The sequence below is a fragment of the Diabrotica undecimpunctata genome, chromosome 5 (assembly GCF_040954645.1).
Source record: "Diabrotica undecimpunctata isolate CICGRU chromosome 5, icDiaUnde3, whole genome shotgun sequence".
Classification (NCBI taxonomy): Eukaryota; Metazoa; Arthropoda; class Insecta; order Coleoptera; family Chrysomelidae; genus Diabrotica; species Diabrotica undecimpunctata.
The window spans coordinates 99,612,772-99,634,715 of NC_092807.1; the positions used below are offsets into that span (position 1 = coordinate 99,612,772).

At 34.0% G+C, this 21,944-nt stretch overlaps 1 protein-coding gene across 6 annotated transcripts in view; it reads right to left on the reverse strand.

Annotated features, from left to right (window-relative positions):
* nemy (cytochrome b561 family member no extended memory) overlaps positions 1-21,944 on the reverse strand; it is a 286,552-nt gene that overhangs the window by 40,762 nt on the left and 223,846 nt on the right. For all 6 annotated transcript variants that reach the window (XM_072532339.1, XM_072532338.1, XM_072532340.1 and 3 more), the window contains one exon: positions 12,724-12,932. In XM_072532339.1, coding sequence (XP_072388440.1) covers positions 12,724-12,932 — 209 coding nt within the window. The remainder of the gene's footprint in view (positions 1-12,723; positions 12,933-21,944) is intronic.

Genomic DNA, 21,944 nt, shown 5'->3' on the forward strand with positions numbered 1-21,944 from the left:
TTGTCGGTTCTTCCTTGTTCCAGGATTTTCTTTAATGCTGATCTGATTATCTGATATCGTCTTTTGTGCCACTCATTCTATAGAGTTATCATATGTATATTTTGTCACGATAAGACTACCAAAGAGAATTGAAATACTATTATAAAATAATACCTCAATCAACTATGGGAGCTTATCGTCTATACTTCGTCTAGCTCAGTCTCTCAAGTGTAAATCCGTCTTGTCTTAAACTATGAATTAAACAATGAAAATTCAGTTGGTAACAAATAAAACAATGCATTAACTAATCATATTTATTTAGCATAAAACAAAATAATGATATTTAGTTTGCTCAAGCAAACCCTGCCTATTGCTTTACAATAAAATGAAATGATACTTATGGCATCGATGGGTTGCTTGCTTTTGTATAGGATGTTGTTGCCTCCAGATTATGTGGGTAGGTCTTAGGTATTTGCCATTTGAGTGATCTTGAAAATAGCTGCAGTCTTAGTTGGGTGGATGTGGTTAATCTATAGTCTTATTTAATAAACTATTTCATAAACTAGAATATGCTTCCTTGCCAATTATTTTACAAAATCACAATTAAACAAATAACAGATGGCAAGGATAAAGTAAAATAGAATTATTATAAAATTAGTTAAGTTTTGTAAGATTCCTACATGCATAAAATCGAAAACGTGGCTTTGGAAGAAGTGAGGTTATCAATATTAAAAATACTGTCAGAATTATAAAATATAGGTTAAAATGAAAGTACTCACCCCAAGAGATTTCTGCAGACCATAAAATGAACCTTATTTCATATTTCCTTCTTTTATAAATTTCAACTACACACAAAAAAAAAATATCCCACCACGTTAGAAAAGCTGATTGACTAAAATAGTGGGAGTGACTGCAATGAAGTATAGCACAGAGGCCATAGGACGTATGCCTATGATGGAATTAGCTCTTTTGTCAAAATAGAACAGAATATTAAGTCAACTGGACAGAAAGAGAGAGGGCGCCAACTATTTTTTGAAGAAAAAATCGTAAAAAAAGAAACTGAATGTTAAGGAAATATTAATTTAATAAAGAAATTAAAATAAAATAATTATTTAAAGATAAATTAATAAAGATGTGACGTTTATAACGTTACAATTGTTCACTTCTGGCTATTATATAAACAGAATACAAGAAAATCTTTGTCTTAGGTCATTTTTAACTTAAATTGTATCTTTGAGTTAGCTCTGGATTTATATTTTGCTTTGTACTTTGAGTGTTTCTTTTAGTATTGTAAGAACTTCTTAATATTGTTCTGAAGCTATTTTCTTGTGGCATTTTAAATTAATTTATATTTAAATGGGAATAAGCCACAATTAAAGGTTAAAATACGTTTATTGACGTTTCAATTTCCACTTCGGAAATCGTTCTCAAAATACAAACATTAGTAAATTAAACAAATTTTGTTTTTTGTTACTTAGTGAAAAATTCTTCTAATAATTTAATTTTATCTGACTCATCTATATTGACAATTCAGACATACCTTATACATTTTAAAGTAGACGACTTTAAAATGATATTGCCAATATTGTTGAGTTGCGTTCCTGGGACGACTTTACTTATAAGATAGTTCATTCGATTACATGAAATCAACTTTAACTTGAGAATATCCGTCAGAAAAGATCATAACATGTAATTCGTCTTTAAAAAGACAAATACATGCCATGATGACAGTAAAATTCTCCTGTTAGTGATTCCATAGTAAATTATGAGGGAAAAACCAGGAAAAAAACCTCATAATACTATCCCGACATTGTAAGTATTTGATCGTGCATTTAGTTTACCTTCAATAAACACCAAATTCCGATTTTATATGTTTGTAAAATACCAGTATTGGTAAGTCAGTAACGTATATAGAGAATACATCATTTATGTTTTTTAAATAACAAACATATAAAATCGGAATTTGGTGTTTATTGAAGGTAAACTAAATGCACGATCAAATACTTACAATGTCGGGATAGTATTATGAGGTTTTTTTCCTGGTTTTTCTCTCATAATTTACTATGGAATCACTAACAGGAGAATTTTACTGTCATCATGGCATGTATTTGTCTTTTTAAAGACGAATTACATGTTATGATCTTTTCTGACGGATATTCTCAAGTTAAAGTTGATTTCATGTAATCGAATGAACTATCTTATAAGTAAAGTCGTCCCAGGAACGCAACTCAACAATATTGGCAATATCATTTTAAAGTCGTCTACTTTAAAATGTATAAGGTATGTCTGAATTGTCAATATAGATGAGTCAGATAAAATTAAATTATTAGAAGAATTTTTCACTAAGTAACAAAAAACAAAATTTGTTTAATTTACTAATGTTTGTATTTTGAGAACGATTTCCGAAGTGGAAATTGAAACGTCAATAAACGTATTTTAACCTTTAATTGTGGCTTATTCCCATTTAAATATAAATTAATTGTAAGAACTTGTGTTGGAATGGTAAATTATCTCAACGTCTGTATCACAAAGTTTTGATTGAAGACGTTTATGGCAAATCAATAAAAATATAATGTCTGCCTATATTTAATTCACTAGTTGTTTCTTAAGTCGGCACCAACACGTAAATCACGAAGAAAAACAGCAAAATTGCTGATACAGAAATTAACTTTGGTCTAAAAAAACTTTTCCTAACATGAAACAGATATCTACATCCACCAAAGCAAATTTGGACAAGATAAGAAAAAACCATAGAAGGAGAGATGTTGGCTATCTCAATCAGTGTACAGAACTAATTTATCAATCAGAAATTGAAAGAACAAAAGTAAAGAACGATATCGAACAAGCAGTTTCATTGAAAAGAAAATGGGCTGGGCATCACGAACGCTCTGAGTATGGTAAATAGGATAAATAAATATGAAACTGACCAACTGGAAACTGAAAAGACTATGAGAAACACCCCAAATGCAGAGATGCGATGAAATAAAACATACCTCCGAGCTAATATGGAAACTACTTTTACTAAATGCAAAAAATTGTACAACGGTAAAAAATATTATCATCATCATTCTCTCTTTACAACCCTGTGTGGGTCCTAGCCTCCTCAAGAATTTATCTCCAGTTGTACTATCCATCGCCTTCCTCCGCCAAAAACACGAAAATATTATAAGAATTAAGTTGAACTGAGCAGTATATGCTAAATTAAAATACACACCAAATATAAAAATTCCTCTAAAGTTGAAAACAAAGATCTACAATGAATGTATCCTACCAGTCATCATATATGGCTCTGATACATTGATATTAGGCAAGACGACAACAAATAAACTACACGCACACCAGAGAGATATACAAAGAAAACTTTTAGGAATAACTATAAGACATAAAAAAACTAACAAATAGATTAGGCAACGGACAAAAGTTGACGACAGGATACAAGGAGTATGTTCTTCAATGTAACTGGGTCGTACATGTGGCTAGAAGTCAAGAAACCCTATAGTGTAACTGTGACTAGATGGAGACCATAGGGAGAAAGAAGATCGCAAACCAGATTATACGACGACTTAAAAGGAACAGCGGGACTAAGTTGGTATCGGCTAGCCCAGAATAGAGAAAACTGAAGAGAAGTGAGAGAGGCTTATATCAAAAAGATAGAGAACGGCTGAAGAAGAAAAAAAGATACAACTCTTATCAGTGATGAAAATAAAAGAAACGAATTACCTGGGCCATCCAATAAATTATAAAGAGTAAAAAATAGAGATTGACAGAAAAAGTTATCCTAGATATGAAACGTCACACGATAGGCAGGAATAAGCTTCGACGAACTTCGAAGAATACGAAGAGCAGATCACAGGGTATGTTTTGTCAGAGTGATAGCTAAACTTCATTAATGAAGACAGCATTCAATAAAGATGAAGGATAAATAGTATCAACCGTTGAATTTAGACATTCGTCTGGTATTTGATCCACATTATACAGTTTATTAACGAGATATGTTAAGTATTGTATATCTACATGCCGTAAACTGCAACAAACTTAAGTTTGGAAATATGACTCATACCTCGACGATGCGCAATGAATCGTGTTTACTATTGTTACCATGGAAACGACCAGTGTACTGCTTGCCAGTGTCGTAGTTTGAGAAGTACATATAGCACAAAGTGTTGATTTGATCGTGTTGGATATTTTATAAATTTTTTTCAGATTAGTGCTTAGTATATTGCTAGTAGTAATTAGTGTATTACTAAGTCATTTAGTGTATCTAGAGAGTGTTTATTTTAGTTATTAATAATAGTTATTTAACAATATGGCTCCTAAAAAGACAGGAACAAAAAAACATTATACTGTTGAACATATACTCTTCAAATCATCTCGAACAAATCGCAGGTGGCGAAAATGCGAAGACAATAGGAGTGTCCTAATAAAAAGTTATGATATTCGTTTAAAACAAATAGAATATTTAAAGCAGCTAATTTAATTTTGATTCGAGGGTAGAATCATAATTTATACCGATGAAAGATATATAGGTTCACAGCAGCCATACTACACCATATCACTAGGCAGATCAAAGTGGAAAAACTTTGATCTAAAGAAACCGATTTCTAAGGGCAAAACGCTGATTATTGTTTATGCTGAAGGAGAGACTGGATTGTACCTAACGCTGTGTGCGTTAACGTGCGTGTGAATTTTTAAATCAGGTGCATGTTTATAATTAAAAAGTCAATTGTTATAACAATAAAAGTAACGTAAGCCATAATAACTTTTAAAGTTTCATAATGAATCAAATTCTATTTTTGACAAAAATTTGGAAAAAGCTTATTAACAAATGTCTACGAAACTAATAACGAGGTAAAGGTCGTTCAGCAAAAATATACAATGATTATTTTAATTCGCCGAAAAATCCTCTAAAATAATTTGTACGATAAGTTTATGACATTTTTTCCACCTATTTATGTATTATATTTTGAGCTTAAACATCATGGACATCAAGTTCTTCGTTTCCCTCCCTATCATCCGGAGTTAAACCCTATTGAAAAAATATAGGCTTTGTAAAAGGTAGAGTGACAACTCATAATACAACATTTAATATAAATTATGTTGAAAATATAGCAAAAACTAAATTTTCAGGGGTGTTATTAGAGGAGTGGATTATTATATGTAAACACGCGCAAAAATATAAAAACATTCAAATCGAAACAGAATATTTGTTAGACACTACGCTGGACCACTTACGCAATTTGTTGCTAATACTGGTTTATCCGGAAAAAGCTTTTCTAAGGATTAAGATAGTGATTCAAATGCAGGAATAGAGATCTTAGAATCATGCGAGGAATCATAACTAACTTACTAACTTCTTGTTTACACAAATACATATATTACTTAATTAGTTAAAATAAACTACTAATTTTTTTGTATTATTGAAACCCTTCCTTCGGGGTAATGTTAATAAATTGTAAGTATTGAGGAATTTGTTATTTATTAAAGTACTCCTAATATTTTACTCAATTTTTTTCGAGTGCAACTAACTATAAACTTCAAAATGATTACTATTATTATCATAAGAACTATGAATATAAAAATTAACAAAGTTATTTTTAACTTAATTGGATATACCTATAAAAAATTATTTTAAATCTACCTGTTTCCGTACGCCACCGGTAGAAACAGTCCGCCCACCTGCGCTAAACACTACGTCACATTCCCAAACTTAAATTTGTTGCACTCTACCATCTATAAATATTAGCATACCCTGCACTTGTATTGCATATTCGTCAAATATTACTTATTCCATATATATTTATAACATGATTTGTGACTTTGATTACCATGAGTCAAAATTGTGAGAACAATATTCATGTTTTTCCTTTAAAAAGTTTTGCGCTTTTGTGCCATTATACACAAAACGTACTCTAACTTTAACAGTAATCGAAACAAAAACAACGAAATAGTTCTCCACGCTTTACAACGATTCTAAGAGTAATTTTGTAGATACGAGTATTCCCTTAACATAAATTGAACTTTTCATATTAGCGGTTGTGGTTGCTGAAAGTCGTGACCATTCGTACAGCTTGAAGTAGGAAATGATATACGTAATATATATTTTTGTGGTGGAATAAATTCGTGACGGAGCAGGTGTGGAACTATTGTTTAATGGCTTTGACACTGGAGAGGAAACTGCGAATGAGAATATAGGTATATTCAGTATCGTAGATAAATTTAGAAGTTTATTAGTTTGGAGGTATAGGAAACTTTCTCGGGTTTATTAACTGTATTATTGCCAGCATTTCATAGAAATAAAAATATACAAAGCGTAAGAAAAGTGCTAATATAAATTTAAAATTGATAATTTTATATTGATACTATTTTTGATGAATACGTTTTTAGTGTCCTCCTCTATGGAGTAGAAAGCTGGAGCCTTACAAAATATGCCATAAAACGATTAGAGGCATTTGAAATGTGGTGCTACCGACGTATGTTGAGGGTCTCATATATACACCACACAAGTAACATTCTTCTTAAGGTGCCGTGCATTTCTGCATAAGCGTCCACCGTACATCGTCTTGTCAGGTGAGATGTTAAATTGTCAGGATTAAATAATTCTGTTTTTAGCAGCATTGCGAAGCATTTCATAGCTGTGGATTCCTGTCCAGTGTCGAATATTGCGCAGCCATGACATTTTTTTACGTCCCAGACCTCTCCTACCCTCTATCTTCCCTTCGAGTATCAGTTGCTGAAAAGTATATCTTTCTCCTCGTAATGTGTGTCCCAAGTAACATAAAGACAAAGAAATTATTAACACCATAAAAAACAGAAAATTGGTTTACTTCGGCCACATCATTCGTAATAATAAATACCGACTTCTACAGTTGATTCTACAAGGCAAGATTGAGGGTAAGAGAGGCCCTGAACGTATGAACGTAGACGTATATCCTCGGTGGCCAATCTTAGGAAGTGAACTGATCTAATGTCAACTGATCTATTTCGAGCTGCTGTGAATAGAATAAGATGTATCAATGTGGTCGCCAACGTCTATCTAGAACAGAGTTTCCCAAACTTATCTAAACCGCGACCCCTTTTTGCTAAAAAATTTGTTCGCCACCCCCCAATTTCTCCCCACTCATTTATTCAATATTATTTGACAGAAATAGCGTGCCTAATTTACAATTATCTGATGGTTCCTCAAATTTAATTTTACTTTACTGTTTAAGTTTAAATCAAAAACAATTATTTTATTTTAATACAATTATTTTAATGATTGTGATCTGTCCCACTAGTAATTAGTAGTAGGTACTTCTGCCAGAATAGCATTTACAATAAAAATAAATAATAAGAAGTCGACTGCACATTGTACACCGCGACATATTAGCTTGTGTCTACATGTGTGCAAAACTCTTCCATGATAATCGCGAAAGCGCTCGCTACTAGATGGCACTCTGGAACGTTCTCGTAGCCTCGTTTTGGCTTTATATAAGCGGCGATGCGCAACGAAACCTCAGTTCGAATCCAAACAGCCTATGGTGGTGAACGCGGTGTTGAGTAATGAGTAAATATTTTACGACTTACGTATTCCCGATTACGTATTTACGTCTACGATAAATTATAAATTATGGATAAGTTTTTAAAAAGAAGTGCAGAACCATCTACGTCTGAAAGTGGCAGTAGCAGCAATAAAAAGAAAAACAGATTCTACAATGACGAATATCTTAAATATGGTTTTACCGTTATTTCCAATAAACCACAATGTGTTATTTGTGGACAAGTCTTGTCAAAAGAAAGCATGAAGCCATCAAAGTTACTTCGACATTTAAATAGCAAACATCCAGATAAAAAAGACAAGCCCGTAGAATTCTTTGAAAGAAAGCTGAACGTCTTTCACAAACAGCAAGACAGTTTTCCCTTGGCAACCACTACTAATGAAAAAGCATTATTAGCAAGTTATAAAGTTGCTTATCGTGTTGCCAAAACTAGTAATCCGCACACAATTGCTGAAAATCTGATTTTTTCAGCACCTGTTGAAATGGTACATATAATGTGTGGGGAAAGAGAGGCTGCAAAATTAAATACAATACCTCTGTCAAATAATACTATCCAAAGAAGAATTAGTGATATGGCAGAAGATATTCAAGCGCAAGTTGTGGAAAATCTTAATAAATGCACGTACTTCTCTCTTCAAATGGACGAATCCACAGATATATCTAACTTAGCCCAATTCATTACGTTTGTAAGATATGATACAAATAATGGCATTCAAGAAGATATTTTATTTTGTTCCCCATTGGAGATCAATACCACTGGAAAATGTTTACTCGACACTTTTGTGAAATGTACAAGGAAATATGATATTGACTGCTATGACAGGACATAAATCTGGTTTTGTCGTCAAATTACAAGAAATAATGCCTAATGCCAAATTGAGACATTGTTTTTTACATCGAGAAGCTCTTGCGTCCAAAGCTTTACCCCCTGAAATGGACTGTGTTATGAAAACCATCATTAAAGTTGTAAATTCCATTAAAGGAAAAGCTTTGCAGACCCGTATTTTTAGAAAAATTTGCGAAGACATGGGTGCCTTATTTGAAAATCTTCCCTATCACACCGAAGTAATGTGGCTTTCAAGGGACAACGTCTTAAAAAGAGTATTTCACTTAAGAGCAGAGCTTTTAATGTATTTGAAAGATGAGAAGTCCCCATATGAAAATCAATTTTCCGATCCTATTTGGCTTCTGAAACTAGGTTTTCTTGCTGATATTTTCGAGCAATTAAATATTTTGAACAGTAATTTACAAGGTCGCGACATTAATATAATTACAGCCACAGATAAAATTAAGGCGTTTCTAAGAAAAATCGATTTATGGTCGACCTCACTTGGCAAAAAACAACTCGATTCATTCCAGTGCCTTCAGGAAATTATGGAAAATGTATCCAATTACAGTGCTACAAATTTTGAACAAGTTTTTACTGACATGCATGTTACTTTGCTCAATTTAAAACAACACCTCTGTGATTATTTCCTCGAAGAAATTCAAAACAGTTACGACAGTTGCAGATGGATACTAAATCCGTTTTTAGCCGATTCCTTTCAGCATGTTAAAATACCAATAAACATTAAAGAAAAACTTATTGAAATATCAAGTGATGGAATGTTGAAGCTCCAATTTTTTTCCCAGAACTCGGACCAATTTTGGACCGAAAAGATGCAGGAATACCCCCAGTTGGCGAGTGAAGCTGTAAAATGTTTGGTTCCATTTGTAACATCATATTTGTGTGAGTTAAGTTTCTCGTCTATGACTGCCATTAAAACAAGAGTTAGAAATCGTCTCGTACTTGAAAATGATATAATTGTGTGGGTCTCAAATACACAGCCTAGATTTGAAAGATTAGTTTCACAGAAACAGACGCATAGCTCTCAATTAAGATTATAATATTTGACTTTGTTTTACTCTTTTATTTTTACGGACTTTAATATTTAGTTTTATATTTCATCTGATAATTAATTGTTAATTTCTATTTACGGCGTTGTTAAAATAAAAATACATGATCTAACAAAGTGGTGCTTTTGTCTTATTTCGGAAATGTTCGGCGACCCGCCTAGTACCTCATGGCGACCACCCAGGGGGTCGCGACTCCCACTTTGGGAAACACTGATCTAGAAGATAGGTAGAGATAGTTCAAACACTCCTGACCATGGAGCTGCGCGAAGGCGGAGTCGAATTCACGTAAAGGCAGAAAGGTTCTATTGTAAGTGGAATTATACAGTGCATAGTACAATACGTTTTGCATGGAAGTGGGGACTAAACCAAATTTCGTCTACTGCGCCGTGGTCAGGAGTGCTTGCACTATCTCTACATTTATAAGAAGAATATTTATATTATTAATAATAAAAGTGCAGCACTTGAAACAGAGCGTTGCAAATTCTAAGAGATTGTATACAGCTTTAGCTGTGTTACAGCTTATTACAGAATTAAGAACAGGGGATTATGAAAACATACTTTAGGTTAGGTTAGGTTATAATATCATTATAGACATACATATACATATAATACAAATAGACTGACAGCTACCATACAGTCGTGTTCCCCAGTGAGACAGAGAAAACTGACGCAAAGCAGGCCCTTTCTAATGGGCCGGGTTTATCGACCACGCGACCTTCCCATTGGTCATTCAGGTCACGGTCACGTCAGTTTTCGGGACCGCCAGGTAAAATTATTTGCTTCACCATGTTCAGGACCGGTCTCTATGATCGAGTTTCTTAACTATATGGTATACAGTCAACTCCCGCGAATTATCCCTTTTTAAATATAAATATGGCTTATTTCTATCAATACTTTCATTCCCGTTCTTCCCTCTTTTTTGAGTCTCCACATCTTCTACTTCTATAATCCGCGGTTTTATTTATTTTTGCCAAGTAAATCTATATATTTACGTTTTACCTAATATTTTTATGATTAGCTCTATTTGTAAATTCTGTAGGAAGATCCCATTTTATTAAACACATTTTGAATAAATATAATTAAATTAAATATATATGATTTAAATTAGGCATGTATCTACAACGGAAAGAACGATATTGTCGTCATTGGTAAGTCAGGAAACTCATAAATGACAAATGATTATTTTGTGATTATCTCTTGTTTTGTTATATTTGCAGAAATTTGTCGCTAAAATATTTGTTTGAATATGAGTATACTTAAATACCATTTAAAATACATAATTAAAATAAATGTATTTACCAAGTGAAAATGACATATTCCCTTTTATTTAATTGAAACCATTTCATATTTCACATAAATATAGTAGGTTAAAGACTGCGTCCGACTGCTAAAAAATATAAATATGCAACAAGTAGTCTCAGATTCAATGCGTCTTCTAATTTCTTTTGAGTGGTCTAGTTGATTATTTAGTTCTCTGCCGAGGTGTATGAAGCTTTGGGAAGTCTGAAGGGTGGTACCATTTATTTGTATGTTAGGTGTAACTTGTTCCAGGGGGGGTTTTGTGGAATACCAGAATTTTGGTTTTGAAAAAGTTAATGTCCAAGCCCAGCCTGTAACTTTCTTCTGATAATATGTTCATCAATATTTTTAGTTGGTTTTCTGTATCTGCTAAAACTACGGTGTCAGCGGCATATCTTATATTGTTAATGATGATTCCATTGGCTCTGGCACCTTCAGGGCGATCTTCAAGAGAAGCACTAATTATATGTTCGGCATATACACTAAATAATAGGGGGGATAAAATGCACCCTTGACGCACTCCTCGTTCTATGTTGATGTACTTGGTGTTTCCGTTGTCTGTTCGAACGCATCCTGTGTGGTTCCAGTATGTATTACTTATGATAGCTATGTCGTGTCCGTCCAACCCTACTTTTTTTAGCACCTCGATCAATTTTCCGTGTTTGATGCAGTCAAAGGCCTTTCTATAATCGACAAAGCACACATACAGCCGTTTTTAAACCTCAAGATACCTTTCTGCCATCAGTGTCAATCCCATAATTGCTTTTCCAGTTCCTGTACCCTTTCTAAAGCCATATTGAGAACGACTCAGGTATTCTTCACACTTATTTTGAATTCGGATATAAATTATTCGCATAAAAATCTTAGCAGCATGACTCAGTAGGAATACAGTTCGATGGTCTTCACATTTCCTTGCTTTTTGTTTTTTAGGAAGAGCTATATATGTGGATGTTAGCCAGTCATGCGGTATTATGCCATGTTCATATATAATGTTGTAGAGGGATGTTAATTTCCTGACAGCATTATCACTTAGATGTTTAAAATGTTTGGCTGTTATTAGGTCTTCGCCAGGTGCCTTGTTGTTCTTTGCGTCTTTTATTGCCTGCAAAACTTCTTCGGTGAGAATGTTCAATTTTTCATCTGTATCTATTTGTGAGGGCTCTTTTGTTCTCTGATCTGAAAGAAGGGTAAATTAAACTTATTTGATATTCGTAGCCCTTTCATTGCTTTGAACATTTTTCTTCTATTCATAGAGTCGTAGGCTGCATTCTAGTCTATAAGTATGTGATGAGTATCTAAACGCATTCACTTGCTGCTCAAATTTTTACATTTTGTAAATAAGCAAAATTCAATAAGCATTCAACAAGCCAAAGATTATCTACAATTCAACCAATTCTGTATTACTTGAAGGACAGATTTATGCATGTATCTGTCCCTAATCAAAATAAAAACTTTAGCATTGATGAATCACTGATCAGGTAGAAGGGTTGTCTACTAAGTTAAAGAATATATATAGTCTTTCAAAAAGAAAAAGGTTTGGAAGGAAAATATTCGTATTAAACGAAAGTGAGGTTATATCTACAATTTTATATTGTAGATACTGGCTCCAGTACTCAATATGGAAATTCAATTATTGGTGAATCTAGCAGGATTCTCCAAGGGAAAGTAAATGGTAAGAGAGGACCGGGAAGAAGACGCATTTCCTGGCTTCAAAATTTACGAAAGTGGTATAACACGACTACCACTGAACTGTTCCGCGCTGCAATAAACAAAGTAAAGATGGCCGTGATGATCGCCAACATCCGGAACGGATAGGCACTTTAAGAAGAAGAAGATATCTAGCAGAGTCGTATTGGAGTTATCAGATTCATTTCTAAACAAGGGATGTTTGTATCTTGATAATTATTATGCTTGTCCTGATCTTACTGATAAACTAATAAGACGAAAAACAAACTATGTTGGAACTATGGAAAACGTATATTACAATATTACTAAAACTATATATCTACTTTACCTGTAATGCAAATAGTCCCATAGTAACAAATCCAATCCAACTATGCAACGAATAAAAGTTAGGTCTGGGCGGGTTGCTTAAATTGTGGGAATCTAATACTGCTAAAAATCCAACAGCTACACATGGTATTGCCAGTGCGTGGAATATTGTGTGAAGGAGCTTGACGTAGATCCTTCGACAGCATCTGCATATCCTGTACAAGAGTATAGCTGAAAAAGAGAATTAATTTAATATAGCATTATGTAACTAGTATATTCTAAAATATACTTTTTTCTTCCCCAAAACACATTCAAGTTCATATGTTTTTCGTACATTTCTAGCGTTTTTTGTTATTTTTTTTTTAATTCTTCATACAAGCAACGAATTAAAATATTCCCTTTTGGTTTAATTTTCTTTTTCGTTACTTTCTAAAATTTGTTGTGACAAACTGTACAAGCCAACCAAATAAAACTTATTTTTAATTTTTTGGATGATTTTAATAGCTAACCCAGTTCTTGCGTAACCCAGTTACACAGAGCAGAATACTCATGCCGAATAAAAAAACAGACGTACATGGTGATAAGAAACTTTAACATACAACACATCCTTAACAGGAAGTGGCCAAAATGTTCAACGTATATCAAAGTGTGATAATTCCGAGTTGGGATCATTTCCACGAAAATTGTATGACTGATATATCGTATTAAAGTGGTCGAGAACTTGCTATGTTTAGAATAGATGATCATTTTATTCTTAGGGCAGTTTAAAAAATCGTGCATATTATCGGCCTCTTGGCTTCGGGCAATTGTGGAAGGGCTTGGTGTCCTAAGTTATTCAAGTTCGAATCGTATTAGTCATACAGTTTGGCTGATCAACATCAGCACTAGATTGCATTACTATGAGGCAACTGTCAATCTACGAATGAGTCTAGATTTGCCATGTACCATTTAGATAACCATATTCTGACTTAAAGGGAACGTGGAGAGAGATACTCATTAAAGTGTTGTTGCATTTGAAGAAGGATCTATTAAGGTGGCGTCATACATCTCGTGGAATGGCTCTCTTCGATAGTTCACGTCGCCAAAAAAGAACAGAAAATATATACAGTGAAAATGAGAGAGACCATAGATGGCACCCCATGTTAGTGTGAAATTGATAAATATTTACTTTTTGATAAATATTCCAATTAAGCGTGTCCCGTTGAGAACAGGGTGCAGGTAAGTTTTGTCCACCAGTGGTGGCGGTAAAAGTTTTAGTAACTTCGGTAATTTATACAATGATAAAAATTCCAACAAAACTTCGTTAGACCACTCCATAGTAAACTTACGAGGACATTGGCCGTACCTATCTCTAGTCACGTCGGTTCAATTTCTATTGAACTGTGTCAACCGACAAACAGCGGAACGAGCCGCGCTAGCCATAAATTGACAGTTTTTCCAGTTATCCCAGAGATCGTAAACCACAAATATTTAGGGTAAAAACGATTTTCCACGTTGCGTTGATTCCCGTTTTTATATTTTGTCTGCTTCTATTATGTATTTTCTATCTGTCTTCCAACGAAACTCCGAATTTTACACCGCACAGTACCTCCGCACAGCTGGAGATGTGCCACAGTAGTCAATCATCCGATTTTTGGCTAATTTACTCATCAGTTCGATATGAAATAACGAAAATTTTTTTTATTTAGCTCACATTCTTCGAGGTAACCAGTATCTTAGAACCTATAGTAAGGGACAAGACAGAAGAACAAGGTTGGTAGAAAACATCATGGTTAAAGAACAAGTTACAGGTATTTTAACAATTACCCAATTAATCTCTTTAAAACCTCATTTTCTTTCCTTGAGATACGCCCATGGACTATCTTTCAATTTATTTTAACTCCAGCACATGTATTTTCCCATTTTTTAGGCTAACTTAAATAGCAAAAAGTTGATATATTCGGCCTATTTACTCAACAGCTGTGATGATAAGAAATCTCGACAGAGAGTACTCATTAAATTATCACCAAAATGGAAATATCGACTTTATCGAGGCAGTCCAAGAAGCAGAAGAGCCAGAAAACCAGTTTGTGTCACGTGCTGACATGCGATATTATTATTATTATCCAGACTTAGCCATATGGCTCACACTTCCTCTAAGGGGAAAATTCACTCATCCCAGATACCTACGGTATCAAAAGGATTGAGCTCTGGTGGGACTCTTTCCGTGTTATCGAGCCATAGGTGACTTGGTATGCTGGAGTATTTCCCAAAAATTTTCGTACACATCTGGACGTTGAGAGTAGTACAGCTTTCTGCATGGTCTTGTAGAGATGTTCATTCAGACCTAGCTTTCTTATGTTTTCTAGGAGGTTCTTTGGAACGACTCCAGTAGTAGAGAGAATAATAGATATTATCTGGGTACTTTCCATTCTCCACTGTCTTCGTATTTGAATTTCCAGATCTCTGTACTTGGCGATTTTTTCGTTCTGTTTAACACGAAGATTATTATTGTTGGGTATCGCCACATCAATTAATGTTGTTAGTCTCTTTAGTTTATTAACCAGTATGAGATCTGGTCTATTATGTGCCACTGTTTGTTGTGTGAGCACAGTGCGGTCCCAGTATAGCTTGTAGTTGTCATTCTCAAGTAAACTCTCAGGAACGTATTGATAATATGGAAGATAGTTTGTTTAAAGAAGTCCCAGTTTGATAGCTATCTCTTGATGAAGGATTTTTTCTACTGTCGTGACTAGAGTCGTGCCGTTATATTCAGTTGCAGCAAATGCCTGGCAGCCCCCGGTAAGATGTTGGATGGTTTCCTGAGCCATCCATAATTTGTCATTTTTATCATTGTCATTATTATTATTATTACTCAGGTAGACGACGACACTTCCATCGCGACAAAACATAGGAACTAAGACATAGCAGAAAGAAACCTGCAGACTGCGCTGGATACATTCGAAGAATGGTTTATCTAATGGAAATGTTGTTGTGTCCTTTCCTCCAACATACGACGAGAACCAAAATTTCTATATTGGATGATTTTAAAAGACACCCATTAATTAATCTTTGTCGAATCAAGGCATAGTTTAATGTTAAAGAAATATTGAAGCCTGCGAGTTAGGTATGTTATTTTATTTGAGCACAATTGACTTTTGTTACAGTTTTTCTTGAAAACTGAGTTTAAACAATACTTTGCCATGTTGACGAGTTATTATTACTTTATTTAAACTTTTAAATTAAAATCTAAATTAAATTATCTATCTTAAATTAAATTTTTTACCCTTGCTTTGTTTTAGGACCGGCTATTAAAAAACCCTTTTAGTAAGGAGTGAAAAAATGGAACTATAAATCAGGCAGATGTGTAAAAAAATCGCTTCAAATTGTTTTTTATACTGATAAAATCGAGTTTGACCTTGAATAATATCGGGTCGGGTTGACGCCTCAGATATTATGTAAATAATCTTTCTAAAGGCGTCTGATTTATAAGATAATAAAAAAGTTAAATAGACATTTAGCGAAACTTGAATTTTTTGTCGGCAGAGCAAAATATAAATGCATGGAAATATAGCACAGAGGACTCTGCAGTATTAATAAAGAAATGTGTTACAGCTACAACAACCAAGTATCCACAGTGTCGACAAACTATTTGAACTTGCATAGGATTAAGAAAAACTCGACAGAACAATTGCCAACATTAGGGAGACCATACAAGGCACACAAAGAGGAAATCGGAAGTATTAGAGTGACAGGTTTTCGCTTGGTAGTATGTGTATATTGAGGAATTGTCTTGTTACTTAATAAAATCGGTTTAAGAGTAAATTCGGACCACAAAGAAGAAGATATTTTTTATAATAAATATTTCCGTATAGAACTTACGACCCCTGAGTTTTTACGCTCATCAAGTCGACGTTCGTACCACTGTGTCTCCATTGCGTTACAGTTTTAGGTTAGTCAAAAGCTATTGATTGAAATTTGTCCAGATTGTAATACAATTTCCATAAAAAAATGTTCTCTACCGAATATTTTCAGATTTGGAAAGCTTCTCTAAGTTATTTCACTATATTTACTGTAAGAGTTATCGCAATATATAACAGTTATATTAATATTAGATGTGTATACACTTGTTATGTTAGTGTATACAACAAAACTCAATGTCAAGTCTCCTTAATTACAGTTAATCTCAGGATAGGCGAAAACTTACGTAATTGAAAACAATTAGCAAATAAATTACCATTCTGCATAATTATTGCTATTTAAACAAAAAACCGACGTATGCAAGGACGTTTCCTTGTTTTTACTAATCACAATATTACAAATTTATTAGAAGAGTTCTATTTTGGTATATAATGGAAGTAGTACAAAATGTACTTTATAGTTCCATGTTAATTATTAGTATAATTAATAAATGGGAACGAACCGAACACTTCGGTAGCTTCTAATTAATTTAATTTTCTCACCTTTTGATCCACCCCCTCAATATTTATTTCTTCATTTGTAGTCACGTCTGGTGTTGATGGTTCATTATCGTCACCTTTAGCAAATATACATTGAAAGTAGTCTACACATGTTTCCTTTTGAATGTGTTTCGTTTTATTAGTTCGTTCATCTCTTTTCTTTGTCCTCTGATTATTCTCCATATTTCTTCTTGTATTCTATAGAAGTCGTGTTTCATCTGTTTTGAGAAGCTCTGCCAGTATTCCCTATTTATTAACTTAACGATACAAATTTATTTTTAGTGGATTTGTGGTGATTTGTTCATCAGTGGCGTTGCAAGGATGCTTAGACAAGGATGTGTGCTGTCACCAATGCTATTTAATCTCTATTCGGAAGAAATTATGAAGAAATCATTGGACGAAGAAGAGATTGGGATAAAAGTTAACGGCCAACCAATTAATAATATTAGATACGCAGATAATACGGTTTTAATGGCGGAGACAGTAGAAGACCTGCAAGCCATTTTAAACAAGGTAGTCACAGTTAGTGATAAGAAAGGGTTAACAATGAACGTCAAGAAGACGAAATTCATGATTATTTCAAAAAAACAAAGATTGAATGCAAACCTGTACATTTACAATAACGAAATCGAACGGGTGCACAAATATAAATATTTCGGAACAAGCGTTAATAACAACAATGGCATCACAGAAGAAATAAAAACTAGAATTGGAAAGGCTCGAGCTGCTTTTGTTAATATGAAGGACATTCTGGGAAGTCATGACATTAACTTAAACCTGATAATGAGATTGGTTAGATGCTACATCTTCTCGATACTGCTGTACGGAGTAGAGACTTGGACTTTAAACAAGAGCAATACCGATAAACTAGAGGCCTTCGAAATGTGGATATACAGAAGAATTTTGAAAATACCTTGGACAGACAAAATAACAAATAGTGTAGTTCTTCGAAGAATGAACAAAGAACGGGAGCTGTTGATCACCACCAAGAGAAGAAAGTTGGAATATCTTGGTCATGTGATGAGAGGGAAAAGTACCGATTGCTCCAGTTAATTATCCAAGGACAGATTCAGGGCAAACGAAGCATGGGGAGAAGACGTATATCTTGGCTGCGCAATTTAAGAGACTGGTTCCAGTGCACATCTAACCAATTATTCAGAGCAACAGCTTCAAAGATACGAATAGAGGGCACTTGAAGAAGAAGAAAGCGTTGCAAAAGTTTGGGTATAATAATATCATGAAAACATTGGTCCTAGAAATCTATTTATTACTCAATGACCCAACTGTATGACTAAGACGACTGACTTAAATCATCTGAGTGAAATTTTCAGTTTCCTATTACATCTTGGTCTACAACATGATAAAACTCTATTCAAAGACCTGTCTAAATCTTTATAAGCCAATCTTTTGTCAGTTAAATGCTCCAATATCTTCCTTGTTACGGATGGTCTGCCTTTAGAATTTCTGTCACATTTATTGCCCAAACAAGTACTTTCAGAGTCATCAATATTCCTAAAACTTTCCCTGCCGTCCACAAGACTTGTCTCCTTTTTATTATGTTCTAACATCACAGCCCTTTTCCTTTCTAATCTTAAATCGATGAGTCGATAATTGTCAATTGTCTTTTTTACCTTCAATTCAAAACTTAGGCTTTTTACCAACGGATCGTTAACATGTTACTATCTATCTTATGTACAATTCTTCTATGTGTTCCTTAATAATATCCTCAGGAATGATACTATTAATATAACTTTGTAGCTTTTTTCTGATGATGCCAAGAAACTTTGACGAAATTTATGTATGTATGATTTCTGTAGTTTTCCGGATTTGTCTCAAGGTCTCACTTGCTTTTCCTTGACCTTGTGCATGCAATGTGCAAATATCGTCAAAACAATCGTTTTCCTATTAACAAAAATTATTCAACACTGATTCAAACTTGGAAAACCAAACAGAAATCATACAGAGCTCCCGTGGAAACCATTATATATGCCTTATTTACTATGATTAAAAAAATAAAAAAATGAAAAAGTAAATCGAAGTAAATCGTATGCATTCACCTATGTAGAGAAAGTGTTCCCAAAGCTAACGTTTGGAAAATCTAACAAAAAGGGAAATTGACAGGGAATATTTTAAAAAGAGTGATTACATACATAGCTTATGCTACTGCTACTTTTGCTTCCTTTTTGGTGACCTTGTCTTCTTCTTTATGTGCCGTCTTCTACCGAAGGTTGGCGACCATCAAACGATAGGTTTCTCTGTTTTGTGCCGCATGTATTATGTTCACGGCTTTTGGTATTTGAAACCATTCTCTCAAATTTCTCAGCCAGGATTTCTTCTTTCAACCCAAACCTCTTCTACTTTACTGTACTTATCATTACGGAACACATGGCCCAGGTATGACGCTTTCCTCCTTTTAACAGTTATTAACAATTCCATCTCTTTACCCATTCGTCTTAATACCTCTGTGTTGGTCACTCTGTCTGTCCAAGGTATTCTCATTATGCGTCGATACAGCCACATTTCTAGAGCCGCTAACTTCTTTATAGTTGCTGCTGTTAACGTCCACCCTTCAACTCCGTAAAGTAGCGTAGAGAGTACGTAGCATTTCGTGGCGCGCCATCGGAGGTTAACGCTTAGGTGGCGGTTGCTTAAGAGCTTTCTCATTTTGATGAATTTGGATCTTGCTATTTCAATTCGGATCTTAATCTCAATCGTAATCACCATAAATTTAGTTTTCTTTCTATTGATCTTCAGTCCAAATTGGTTGCCAATTTTATTTACTCTATTTAGCATCATCTGTAAATCTTCGATATTATCGGCCAGTATAACAGTATCATCTGCATATCGAAAATTACTTATTGGTACGCCATTAATCTTGATGCCCTCGTTGTACTCTTCCAGTGCCTCTAGAAATATTTGTTCCGTGTACAGGTTGAAAAGCAGTGGCGAAAGAATACAGCCCTGTCTAACCCCTCTCGAAATGGTTACGTTTCACTCACCCTATGTCCATTCTTCATGTGGGCTGTTTGATTCCAATATAGATTTTTTATAATCTGGATGTCTTTAGTGTCAAGTCCTAATCAAGATGTAATAGTTCTATGAGTTTGTCATGTTTGATAGTATCGAATGCTTTCTCATAGTCGATAAAACAGGCGTAAACATTTTTCTGTTGATCCAGACATTTTTGAATCAAGACTTGTATTGCAAAGAGCGGCTCTCGAGTTCCAAAACTGCATCTAAAACCGAACTGTGTTTTACTTATGCTGTGTTCTAATTTTGCTCGTATTCTGGAATGGATAATACGCAAGAATACTTTAAGGGTGTGACTCATTAAACTTATAAGGCGATATTCACTACACGTCTTAGAATTCGATTTCTTGGGAAGGGGCACAAATGTAGATTTCAACCAGTCCGATGGAATTTGACCAGTATCGTATATCTTATTAAACAGTTCTAATACTACATTCAGGTTGTTCTCGTTAAAAACTTTTAAAAATTCGACTGATATTTCATCGCATCCTATTACTTTCCCATCTTTCGTTTGATCTATAGCTTTTATCACCTCACTTTTCAATATTTTTGGTCCATTCAGATCAAGAGTGTTCGTAGGAATATGACGATAATCCGTATTGTAGGTGACCTTGTAGCATAATAATTTCTTTAAATTGCAAGTATAAAAATTTTGTAATATACTCCTGGGCTATATATAAATTTTGGAGTCTTTGTTTACATTTAAATCCCCCAAAGAAATAATCGGGTTACGAAGTTAAAATAATCAATATAATACGTGTTTATTTCTACGATTTTAAAAACTGGAAGTGATTCAAGGTTATTTTACGATAGTTTTGAAGCGGTCTAACAACAATTTAGGGTTCGCTAGTCCCCTTTTTATGCGCGGGGAAAAGGGCAGCATAGATAGCCAGCCGGTATTAGACCGAGGTCGAGAGGAATTGAGGTTAGGTTTAGAAGATGGTTTAGAAGATGGAATATGCCAAATTTGGAAGAGTAATCACTATTTCTATTTTTCAAAGCAACAAGAGATTTGTGTCGTGTGCAACTGCTATGAAACATACCGGCATGTTTTCAGTTTTTTGAAGAAGCCGTTTCCAGGCTGTATCCAGTGCCGCCGGTTTCAACCTCAATCCTCAGTGTGCTGAGAAAGCGTTTCAGTATGTAATTCCAAGTGGAGATGTAGTTTTTTGTTCCAGTAGCAGAGATTTTAGTAGATCCGACCTCAGAAAATATGTTAACTAAAGAAATTTAGTGCAATCCAGGTAACTTTTCTTTGTGTTAAGTAAAGATGGACATTTTTTTGCTAATAATTGCTTTCTTAATTTAAAAATTTTGTAATAATTAAAGTTATAAATCTTAGGGCGTGGTCTCAGCTGTCATTTTATTTGTCCAGTTTTTAAATATCGACATATCACAGCTTGCTTTACTATTTTTGTCAATAATTTGCTTTAGTTTTTAGAAAAAGATTAACCTTCATGAATAATTTCATCTAAAAAGATATCTTTATTTGTAATAATTTTTGTAGCATCTTGTAAACGGATTTTGTAAACAAAAAGGACATGTAAGTTTTTCTTTGTTATTTTTATATTTATCTTTGTAACTTTTTATATAGTAAGTATTTTGTGCCATTTATAATTTGTAACTGTTTGTGGTGAGGCAGTAATCTGCACCATTTTGTCTATTTATTTTAGAAAAGTCTCCTAACACCTTTTGTGTTTCTTTTTTAGGAAGGAAGAGCCTTTTTTCTTTATCCAGCAAGACAAGGATTCTTCGAAACGGCGTCCTTATTTTA